At 39.7% G+C, this 12,728-nt stretch overlaps 1 protein-coding gene across 1 annotated transcript in view; it reads left to right on the top strand.

Annotated features, from left to right (window-relative positions):
* Positions 1-12,728, top strand: part of lrba (LPS-responsive vesicle trafficking, beach and anchor containing) — a 121,318-nt gene that overhangs the window by 101,601 nt on the left and 6,989 nt on the right. The window contains exon 37 of the mRNA XM_014020673.1: positions 12,138-12,262. Coding sequence (XP_013876127.1) covers positions 12,138-12,262 — 125 coding nt within the window. The remainder of the gene's footprint in view (positions 1-12,137; positions 12,263-12,728) is intronic.

Genomic DNA, 12,728 nt, shown 5'->3' with positions numbered 1-12,728 from the left:
GGCTCTACTCTGAGTCCCTCCTGGATGACCGAGCTGCTCATCTTATCTCTAAGGGAGAGCCCAGACACCCTGTGGAGAAAACTCATTTCAACATCTTGTATCCGCGATCTTGTTCTTTAGGTCACTACCTAAAGCTCGTGACCATAGATGAGGGTAGGAACGTAGACCAACCAGTAAATCGAGAGCTTTGCCTTCTGGCCCAGCGCTCTTCACCACAACAATCGGTACAGCGCCCGCATCTCTGCAGACACAGCACCAATCCACCTGTCTATCTCCCGCTCCATTATTTTCTTCATTCATGAACGAGACCCCGAGATACTTAAAAGGCAGGACCTCTTTCTCTGACCCAGAGGAGACTACCCTTTTCCGGCTCAAGACCATGGTCTCGGATTTGGAGGCACTGATCCTCATCCCGGCCGCTTCACACTCGGCTGTGAACTGCTCCAGTGAGAGCTGGAGATCACAATCTGATGAAGCCAATAGGACCATATCATCCGCAAAAAGCAGAGATGTAACCCACATAAAATAAATAATAAAACTAAAATTTAAGGTCAGAAAACAGATCCCCTCAACACCTTAGCTGCATCTAGAAATTCTGTCCGTAAAAGTTATAAACAGAATCCGTGACAAACGCCAACCTTGGCGGAGTCCAACTGTAATGTGCTGTAATGCTAGTTTTCTTTATGAAACCATAAATGGGAGCTTTTTAAGCATTGTTGGTAAATGACACCTTAAATAAGTTCTTACATAACTATTGCTGTATGTCAGCCCTTAAATAATATATATTTTAAAATTGTTGTGTGAATAGTCGGACCAGTAGTGCTTCCTTTTTTGTAGATTTTTTTCTTTATTTTAACTTTTTTCCATTACATGAGCCAGCATTGTAAGACTGCAGCTGTGTCACCCTCCCAAATATTACAGGTCTGTGTTCACTGCAGCGTGGAGTCATGTCACATGGCTTAATATTTTGCTAAATAAATGATTGCATGTGAAGCATCAGGTGAAGTTCCACTTGTGTCCGTCCATTCCAGACCTAAATCACAATTATGGTGCATAATACTGAATGTAATGCATGTCTTAAAGCTGAGGTCTGTTCAGTGTCTGGGCCGCCTCGCGTGTGGGTTTTATGGACACGCCGTACAATACGGCTGCGCTGGCACCGCGGACTCACAGCTGAAAAAGGAAATGGGACTCCTGCATGTCAATGGAGATTATAAGCATAGGAAACAAGAACATAACAGTTTAGAAAACACAGACACTCGGAAATGCATGACACGAGAGCGGAGGAGATGGGTGAACGAGCGGATAGGCACAAGAGAAAGATTTGTTACTGAAGGATTAAAGGTTGAATATGGACACTGGGACATTCCAGCATGGCGTTCTTTCCTCTAGTTGCAGTTTTGTAATGAATCATTGAGCAAAGCTGAATGTAACTCAATTTACTTTTATAATTGCATCACAGTCTTTTGCTTTTTACCTTTTTTAAATAGATGTTTTAACTTCAAACTAAAATCAAGTTGTTGGTTGCTTCTTAAGCAGGTAATCTCCATAAGACTGCATTTATTGAAAATGTAAAGCTCCATTGCTTTCTGCAAAGTTTAACTGGTATTTTTTTTTCTTCTGATAATGGCTTTTTGATTTGCTTATAGATACTAGCTGTCTAAACACAATCCTGACCCAATGTGCTGAGCTCTGGCAGCTGCAGCGGTCTGGAGCTTTCCTTCCAGAGATATTCGCTTCCTTCTGTCTAGGTTCGGACTACTTCAAAACCAATTAGCTACAGCTCAAGTTGCGATCATCCATCTGCCTTGATACGGCCATAAACAGAAAGCGTAAACACACTGGGAGCAGTGTGAGCCTGCTCTCAGTTATGGTCACGTCTTTTCCGTATCACAGAGTCTTCCCCGGCACCAAAGTCCTTGAATGGGTTTAATGTAAAACCTCTCGGCTTCATTCATCATTCACTGTGACGTGTGTCTGGGCCAGAAAAGTTGTGACTCTGACAAAAAGGATGTTCCTTAAACCTCTGGGGAGACTGTTCAAGTTTGACAGATGTGCGTTCCATTGGTTACATAAAATAACATGCCAGAAGGGCCCTACCATGCAGTCTGGCTCATGGATATGAATTAGAATATAGCCTTAATGATAACATTTACATCCAATGTATATACAGTACAGTGGCTGGGCCTGCAAGGAAAAGTAACAAAGTGTCACAATGAAACATATTAACAGCTGATGATGTCCATATGTTAGCACAGTTAAGTGTTGCAAGATAAACTTAAATTCAAAGGAAAATACATTTTGTAGATAATTTAAAACGACAACACAATGAAAGTTGATCATTTAAAGGGGAGGTATTACATAAAATCAACATTTTTACGCTTTTATATCATGTTATAAAGTAATTCCTTCATCAAAAACATGCCCAGAGTGTTGCTTTCACTCATTCTTGCATATTTGAGAAATCCTTGAATCTCCTGCGGTAGCCATGTAGAGATGCCTAAATGCTTGCTGATACAAAGCCCTGCCTGTTTGTATAAAGCACCACCTGTTTTTTGTAAAACACTGCCTATTTGCACAAAGCACCTCCCTGGACCTCAGTCTGCATTGTTGTGAAGGCGTGCTGAAATGGGAGTGTCAGAAACGGTAGGAGGTTCTTAAAGAAACAGAAGCCAATTTTAAGGCCATGATGCAAAGTCAAATTTATGTTTGATATATACACTCACCGGCCACTTTATTAGGTACACCTGTCCAACTGCTCATTAACACTTAATTTCTAATCAGTCAATCACATGGCGGCAACTCAGTGCATTTAGGCATGTTGACATGGTCAAGACAATCTCCTGCAGTTCAAACCAAGCATCAGTATGGGGAAGAAAGGTGATTTGAGTGCCTTTGAACGTGGCATGGTTGTTGGTGCCAGAAGGGCTGGTCTGAGTATTTCAGAAACTGCTGATCTACTGGGATTTTCACGCACAACCATCTCTAGGGTTTACAGAGAATGGTCCGAAAAAGAAAAAACATCCAGTGAGCGGCAGTCCTGTGGGCGGAAATGCCTTGTTGATGCCAGAGGTCAGAGGAGAATGGGCAGACTGGTTCGAGCTGATAGAAAGGCAACAGTGACTCAAATAACCACCCGTTACAACCAAGGTAGGCAGAAGAGCATCTCTGAACACACAACATGTCGAACTTTGAGGCAGATGGGCTTCAGCAGCAGAAGACCACACCGGGTGCCACTCCTTTCAGCTAAGAACAGGAAACTGAGGCTACAATTTGCACAAGCTCATCGAAATTGGACAAGAGAAGATTGGAAAAACGTTGTCTAGTCTGATGAGTCTMGATTTCTGCTGCGACATTCGGATGGTAGGGTCAGAATTTGGCGTCAACAACATGAAAGCATGGATCCATCCTGCCTTGTATCAACGGTTCAGGCTGGTGGTGGTGGTGTCATGGTGTGGGGAATCTTTTCTTGGCACTCTTTGGGCCCCTTGGTACCAATTGAGCATCGTTGCAATGCCATAGCCTACCTGAGTATTGTTGCTGACCATGTCCATCCCTTTATGACCCCAATGTACCCAACATCTGATGGCTACTTTCAGCAGGATAATGCACCATGTCATAAAGCTGGAATCATCTCAGACTGGTTTCTTGAACATGACAATGAGTTCACTGTACTCAAWTGGCCTCCACAGTCACCAGATCTCAATCCAATAGAGCATCTTTGGGATGTGGTGGAACGGGAGATTCGCATCATGGATGTGCAGCCGACAAATCTGCGGCAACTGTGTGATGCCATCATGTCAATATGGACCAAAATCTCTGAGGAATGCTTCCAGCACCTTGTTGAATCTATGCCACGAAGAATTGAGGCAGTTCTGAAGGCAAAATGGGGTCCAACCCGTTACTAGCGTGGTGTACCTAATAAAGTGGCCGGTGAGTGTACAGCTTTTTTTCATAACAATTGAAGGTAACATAGTTACTTGATTGTGGTATAAAATGTGCCTGAAAGATACAAATCACCCCCCCCCCCCCTCCTTAAAGTTGTTACTTTATTTAGGAGCATGTTTATATTTTATATGCATCCTGTGGCTTTCCAAACATTTTTTTTTACTAATCGTCTACAAGCAAACAACACAATTTACTTTAGCTAATATAAAATAGAGGTTTATAAGTTTGTTCTAACCTGACAGTAGCTGCGTTTCCATTGCAAATGTGCGCAAAACTTTGTCGATATTCTGTTAATGTCGAAAAACACAGTTTCGCAACTGCTGTGTTTCCATTAAGTAAGAAATGCTATTAAAGTCAAACGTGAATATGTTTGTTCTCGTGATAAGCCATTACAAACATGGCGGCAATGGATGTAAACGCATAGCATATTGCTACTGCGACACTAGCGCTCATCATCAGAGGAGACGTCGGTGTCTTTTATCAAGGCTTTCCAGCGACAAGTCCCTACTTGGGAGCGGCTACGTATGCTGTGTTTTTGGGAAATTGTAGTCGGTGAGTTTACTATTTTATACTACTTCTGTGATATTACTACTACTTCTACTTCCTGTTATCTTCTTCGTCATCGTCATTTTCACGAGTAGAAACAGCTGGTTGTTGATCACGTGACTCCCGTGATGCGAAAAAAGTGTTTCCATTGCAGTTTTGCAAAAAACACTCAAGTTCGATACAGTTGAAATACCACCTCATCCTAGCGCAAAAACATTTTGTTGAAAAACGTAATTTTTTTCGAAATTGACGTGTTTCCATTGAGCAAATTTATTTTCGAAATTCTAATTTGCACATTTTCATGGCCAGTGGAAACGCAGCTAGTGTTCGTCAGCTTCACAGCAGCCAAGGAATGTAATGGAATGTTGGGTACATGAAATATGGATAGAGGCCGTCATTCCAGAAAGACCAATTACACTATCACGCCTCCTCGCCTCGCTGCCCGCAGTGAAGCAGGATTCTGTAGCAACTATCAGATTTATGGATTTCATATACCCTTAAGAAAGTATATGGCCTTAGTGGTGCAAGGTCACGATAAAGGGGTTCTGATCAATATCTGAATGAAAAGCTATTTGGGAAGTTTTTAGGGCTCTTTTTTTTCTACACCCCCTCCTTTCTGCCTGGATGCAATATCTGCAGAGTATCGATTGTCTGGGGCCAGTAGTTAGTCAAAGGCTATCTCCTTTGACTAACCCCTTTGCAGCATGTCAGCCCCCCTCCTCCTTCCTCCTGATAGATTGGTATGCTTCCAGCCACTGTAATTACACCATGAGACCAGCAGGTCATTTATTTTGCTACTTTCAACATTTACCAAAAAAAGGGAGAAAAATATCACCTTTATCTTTAGAAGCCAGCACTTTCTTCTGCAGAAAAGTACACATAAAACACCAGAGAGTATAGCATTGTAAAGACTGAGCATCATCCTTTTACTCATAGATCTTCAGCTAGTTTTCTTGCTGTATATTTACTTTGTTACCCCTGTTTGTGTTCCTGAGGTCAAGATCAGAACCATCTTTTGGAGAGATGCAAGGGAAGAGGTTTGGTTTGTGAGAAAAGTGGTCTTAATAAGCGATACAAAGAATTACTAGGTTTTAAATCAGAACTTCATTTGAATAAAAATACACTAAAAACATAAAATGGAAAACAAAGATATGTCATGTTTACTGTCTTATAATAGCCTTCGCTAAATATTGTTGTAGTGGTTTTGATAAGGAATTATTCAGTTTGTTGCACTGACCCTGCCACAGTTTTATTCAGGAATAATTGAAATGTTTACATTGCCAGATTTGGAAATAGGAGTGGGCGGATGGGATAAATTCAAGGTTATTATCATTAGACTTGTGTTTTGCACCACTCTTGACACACAATCACACACAAAAGCTCAATAAACTATCAGTGGTGTAAAGGGCACAGCAGTATGATGAAGAGAGAGGAAGGAGGTGCTCATGAATCTTAGACAGACCGAGATGAGATTGTCGAGCCTTTGCGAGACGCTGAAGCAGTAAACACACTAGTCTTGGTAGAAAAGAGAGAAGATAAGGGTGAATTGTTTATTTTATGCTATGAATAAGTCGTTTTCCAAATTTATTGTCCTCTTTGTTTGATGGATTAACCTGAAATATGAATAGGAGATGATCTGACATTTAAGGTTGTATGGTTACCTACAGGAAAAGTAAACTTGTGGACTTAAAACAAACAAAAAAAAAAAAGCTGACTTTGAGCTTTTATGATATGTTTTGCTTTCCGGTTGTGTTGAAAGCATGAGCAAACGTACAAGTTCAGATCAGTCATACCATTCAAGATCAGCTCTGAAAGCTAGAGGTCAGAGGATTATTACAATGGGCCAGTAATGGCAGAATTATGCAACCCTGGTCCAGTGGATGCCCTCATTACCTTGCTGTGGGGGTAATAAATGGCCTTAAATGCTTGTTGTCAAAATCACAGGAAAAATGTGGCTCTTCGTCAAAAAATATAGATGGCACCAATTCGGCACTGCCACCGCAATGACTTGAGTATATGCACTCAGCTGTGTTATTGATGTCAGAATATTAGGTTGTGAATTTAAATGTTTTTTTTTGTTTGTTTCTTTCGATTTAGGTAAACCCTTAATAAACATTTTTAAAATTTCCGATTTTATTCAATATTTACTACCTTCATGCAGCTCTCATCCTCCCATATAATCTGACATAATTGGTGTGTAATCATCTGGCCTTTGTTGGTGGATTTACACTGAGTGTAATTGCTGCTAATTGGAAGCCTCGTGTTAAGGTAATTAGACCTTGATTTGCATTATTTCATTTGGGAATGCACCCACGGGGGAGTACTTTGATCTTCACAAGATGCAGCGATGCAAAATCAGCCACTGTTTTTTTCCCTCTCTCCTTCAGATCACTTTTTGAAATATGTTGGATAAATTGGAGTTAATTGGAGTGATGAGTGATTATGTTTTTGCCATAATAAAAAATATGAGAACGCTTTAGTGAAAAGATGGTTAGCATTAGCAGTCACTAACCCCACATCAGGCTACATTTAGATTTTGTTTTGTTGGTTTCTCCGTATCCATGTGAATACATTTCATTAAATACATTTTTAAATGTTCTTATGACATATTAGAGAATCTGTTACATTTAATGGAAAAAAGACTCATTAAATTAGTGGATTCTCTGATTAATAATAAGGTTGTCATTCACAGGGATAAGATGGGAATATTTTCATCTCTGTGACCCTGGGATCACCTCTGGTAAATCTTGTAAACAACATTAGCTGAGGTGAATTAACAAATGTAGATGGGCTTCCACACTCCTCATCGGAGAGATGGGCATTAGCGCACAAGTGGAAAATCACCTTGGCACATCTTAATCATGCCAGACCCATTTCGGTGAGAAGGTATTTGGTGCGGTTTCATTTTAATTTGAGCCTGGAGATCGCATGGAAGCCATGGCTGCCACGGTTTGACAAAGAGCCAGCACTCGAGCAGCAGCCGCTCCTCAACATGACAAATCCCCAATCTGCCGCCGCGCGCCTTTCTTCTAAACACATGGTTTATGCAAATCAAAGCAAAATTATCTCGAGGATAGCAGCAATGTTTGAGCAATTTGAGGTCTGCCAATAGAAACTGGCATTAATAAAAAAATAAGCAGCGGAGTGAAATCTCCAGCGCATATGCAGGTCTCATTGACTGTACCCCAATAAATGTAGCAGAAAGGTTATGAATGACTCTTTGTGCCAAAGTGCAGCCGCTTCCAGTGATATATGAAAGCACATCCAGTCTGCATGTCCTGCTTTCTATGATAAAGTTCATGTTATTATGTGCATGTTATCAGATGAGGTGAAAACATGATTAGCCACAACATTATAACCACACATAATTCAACAAACAAAGTCTGGGGATGTTCGTATATGTCTAGTCGTTCAAAGTTTGCCAAAATGCTTTACAGTTTAACTAAATAAAGTAATACAATTTTATATGCAAAATCAAGAAAATATGTTATTAGAGTAAAATGAAAACATGTCATCGGTGCTTATTTGGCAGATCTATTAAGGTCTCTACTTCAGTCCGAAGACAAAGAAAAAAGAGGCAAACCTTAGCAGAGATCTGAATACCTTTTTATATTCTGGTGAATAATTATATTTAAAAATAAACTAGTCCAAAAACTTAGACCTTCCACTGCAGAACAGTGGTCACTCTTTAATTATTATAGTTGAGATTTGAAGAAAAACAAATTAATGTATTAAAATCATTTGTACACATGTAATCATTGTTGGGTATTATACCATAATAGTCCTCAAATACACCTCCTTCCTGCCAGACTACTGTTGAGGACGTAGTTATAGTAACTTGCTTAGTTTTTCATTTTTTTACTTTTTTTCTTTTTAAAATCTATATTTTGATAAATCAAAAAACGGTTTATATTAAACACTTCTCGCCATTCAGATGTTTTTGATCACTTCAGATCTACTTGAATGAAATCCTAGAAAGGTCGTCTTTAAGAAACAATTATACAGACGTGTTATTAGTTTAGTTTGCATGCACAAGGAAATAACTAAATAAGTGTAGGAAAGTCACATAAAACAAATGTGGGCTCTTGTAATTTTTTATCTATCTATACTATTCTATTTTCTATTATAATAAACTTTAACAACTAAAAGGTCCAAACAACAACAATAAAAGATCTTAAAAGGAAACGGAGTAAATATTTTTGCTGTTTACATAAAGTTCCTCTGGTCTAAATGTTTGTCTGTTCTATGGTTTAGTGGATAAAAACAAAACTGACAAACAAACAAAAAAAGAAACGCTTTACATTACTAAAACAAAAAAATCAACCATAACTTAGTTCATTTGCGCCCTTCGCCGATTTTATGAACAGTCACTGAGCTTATCAGGTGGGCCTTCCAGACGCCCTTTATGACCGAACTAATTACTAATTACACAAGTGGCTGGCGTGAGCCATAGCACAACCCTGGCCCTTTTGTTATTTTAATTGTTGTTATTTTGAAGAATAGTGCTTCAGTAAATCCTACCATGGATGCCCTGGGAGGATGGATGGCCTCTGAATAATTTATTATCTTTGTAGAAACACACTCAGTGCACGGCACGAGGAAGAGGAGGGGGGCTCGCATCGCGCCGTAGATTCTTTTTATGGCGGCACCCTCATCAGGGATTGATGACGACGTATCTCTCATCGTCGGCCACCTTCTCTGGCACCTCATCATTAGGACTTCCAGCGGCGTCGGTTCACGGCGAGCTGGGTGAATATAACTGGCAGAGGTGATTCCTCCCCGTCTCACTATCACCACCTCCCCCCTTCACCCATGCTGCGACTAATTACTCCGAGCAATGGTTTTCCTTCCTGATGGATTGTTGTGTATTGTGCACCTCGGACAGTTCCCCACCTTCCGTGAGACGAGGGACGAGCGCACCCTGATTCTGAGCCACGCATCGTGCACAACCTTGATAATTATTTTCATAGATGAATACCATTCCAGGCAGAATGATGAAGTGGCCATTTGCATTTAGAGACTATCGCGAGCAAACATAGAGTGTGGTCTTTGGCAGCGGACAGAAATTCGGTCCTGCACAGATCTTTGTCCTAGACCCCATTTTTCTCTCACGTTTTACAATTATACAGTAATTCTCTGTTCTTGGATTGTTCATTCTCTACCATTAGTCCAACATTTTGAGATTCCTTTTTTTTTAAATCCCATTGAGTAAAACAAATTTTGCCCGAAACTCTCAGACTGAAGAAGTCTCCTGGAGGAGAGACGAAACGTTTCATTAGAGAAGAACCCGTCCAGAAGACCTATACATTTTTTTTCTTTTTGAGTAAAACAAACAAACAAAAGTCTTTCATTAGCAAGGGCGTACAGGGTTTGAAAGGACCCGCTTGGAATTTGTATTTATTTTCTCGTGTAAGGCTCCTTTCCCTTTTAGAGGCCCCTGTGTGATCATTGGTGTTGGACTGAAGATTTGCGAGGAGCCTCCGGCCAGAGCGGCATTCAAGAGCAGATCACATAAAGTATGCTGGGGTTCTCCCGTCAGAGCCTATGCCACTGAAACCATAAACTGTCTTCCTAAAACGTCCACCTTCCCAGGATACACTGCAGCCACTTAAGGTCTTGTTTTTATATTTAGCTTATAAATCATTAAACCCTTCTTTTTTTTCCAGTCTTGTTTTGGTATCGATAACTGACAATATTTTGTGAGGTTTATTGGATTTAACGCTGCTCGATGCAAAGTTTGAAATCAATCAAAAATGGCTGTCCTGAACTGTAGTGCAGTTTGAAAGCATTTACCCATAGTTTTCCAGACTTTTAATTCTGAAACGTGGGTTCACACTTCCTGTAAACAAAGCAATTAACACAATGTGCTGAAAACGTGTGGAAGCTTGAGTCACATGACAGACTGACATTAGGTAAACAAGTATGTCAGAATTGGACAAACAGAATCTCAAAGAAGACATTTAGGTGGAAATATGAGAGTGAGTCAGCCGCTAAACACCAAAGAACAGAGGAAATGACATTGATCAAGGAGAAATATTGTGGATCAAGCACAATGGTGGAAAACCTTAGACAGCTTGGCATTCAAAAGTACACAACTTTTATTTTTACAAAACTTCTGCTCAACAAGTAGAGTTTCTGTTTCAACCTAACATTTCCTGCTCAACAGTTCTTAGCTATGTGTGAATTTTTGTTTATTACATTGTAAAAAAATTTACAAATTATTATTTTTTTTTACTTTAGGAATTGTCATACATGCATAAGGTAGTCTGCTAAATGAGGGGAAAAAAGATCCTACATGGGTTTACTTTGTGGATATTTATCTTGACATGTAAAAAGAATTGTATCCATCTGATTGGTGGAAGTTATTTTCATTTTTGTATACATGACACAAACAGGAAGATTTTTGCAGTATGTTTACTGCACAAATGCATCTAAACTGCAAGTATAACACCAGGTGCCTTGCATATTAAAGACTGGAGCTTTTATACTGAAAGGAAGTGTACTGAAACAACTGTAATTGTATGTACATACACAAATATACGTACAGTAAAACCTTTTGGATCCTTCATTCTCCTGCATGAAGCCATACATTTCTGTCCTCTGGAAATCACGATGAACAGATGACTTGGTTCCTTACAAAAATGCAACATTAAAAGTCTATAAACACTAACAGATATGAAATATGAAAACATAAATTGATGCATATCTCGGCGTTTCTTTAACATCTGCAGACGAGGCCCCCAAGGGACAACGATTTTATGTCTTAAAGCGTTTCTCTCACAGAATTTAATTCAAGTAAAACCTATTCACCACGAGACAGGTTGGATTTAGTTTTGTTAAAGACTCGTAAAAATGTTTCTTTTCTCCACTCTGAGTCATAAACATTTTATGCAGCTTAACTATTAAATGTATAGATGTGCAATTTGGCCATTTAAAATAAAAAATAAGCCTTTTTTCCACTTTAAACTCAAACACTATTGATAAATACTATAAAGTTGGCTGATATTTTATTATAGGTGGTAACAATGCATCTTTAAATATAAAAAAATACCCCCCCCCCCTCAAATCTAAGTGATGACCTGCTCTAGTGAAGGGAGATGTAAATGGAAAAGAAAAATGTGCACTGTAGACATTGATTAGTATTAGTAATGCTATCCACCCCCCCCTCCTCTGTGGTTGTAATTGCTCTTTCCTTATCCTGCTAGCCATGGGTCCTGACAAGATGTAACCTGCTGGGTTTAAACGAGACCAGAATGTAAGCACGTGCCACAAACATGTAGAAAATGATCCCGGTGTCATGTGTTCACTCAACTGTGATGGTGCTCTTTCACTCTGATCATTTCCTCGACAAACAAAAAGGGATTTTAGGTGGATGAGTGGGCAAAAGAGGAAACACCTTTACCTCTGAGATGGAAAAGTCATTGTCAGGAGCAGAGGTACAATGTCCCAGGTCTCAGTATGTGTACATTTGAAAAGAGATTCAGAGGGTTTTAAAAAAAATAACTAAAAAGTAAAGCAAGAGAGAAACTCCAAACACAATGCAGGCTTTATATATGCTTGCTCGGACTAAGTGCTAATGCCGGGCTGCTGTACCATGCTGACTAGTAATTGCTAACACATGTGCTACCTCTGTCTCGCTGCAGCCGGCTCAGGGAGTTCTGGCGCCTGGACTACTGGGAGGACGATTTAAGGAGGCGACGTCGCTTCGTCAGGAACCCCTTCGGATCGAGTCACTCAGAAGCTACGCTCAAAGCGGCGGCCGAGCACGGTCAGTTTCACCACATCTGCACATACCATACCGGCTCTTTAATTTAAACAGCCCTCAGCATCGGGTCCAAGGCAATAAAAATTAGTCCTCCGGTTGCAATAAAAGATTTATTGAACCACAACACACAGTAAAATCACACCCTCATTTAAATTTCAGATTAGGTATTTCAAACTTGGTGTCCTTCGAGTTATTTGGTTTTTACGTAGAATCGGTCTTAAACTTAGCCACTAAAGTCAAATAACATAGAAAATTATTGGCCGAAAACAGTGGCTGATATTTGTGCTAAATATTTGTCAAATTTGCCAATTTTATTGTAATTTTTACGTTTAATTTCTTTTTCTTTATTTTGTTTCTCATAGAGATTTATGAGTAGATCCGATTTTTTACCATAAAACTTAAAAATATGAAATTATACAGTTTGCTAAATGTGATAAGTTGCATAGGTCCCTTTTGGTAAATTTCCGTA

Source organism: Austrofundulus limnaeus, unplaced genomic scaffold, assembly GCF_001266775.1.
Source record: "Austrofundulus limnaeus strain Quisiro unplaced genomic scaffold, Austrofundulus_limnaeus-1.0 Scaffold263, whole genome shotgun sequence".
NCBI lineage: Eukaryota > Metazoa > Chordata > Actinopteri > Cyprinodontiformes > Rivulidae > Austrofundulus > Austrofundulus limnaeus.
Note: the sequence above shows the minus strand (reverse complement) of the source record. Positions and strands in the feature narration are given on the sequence as shown.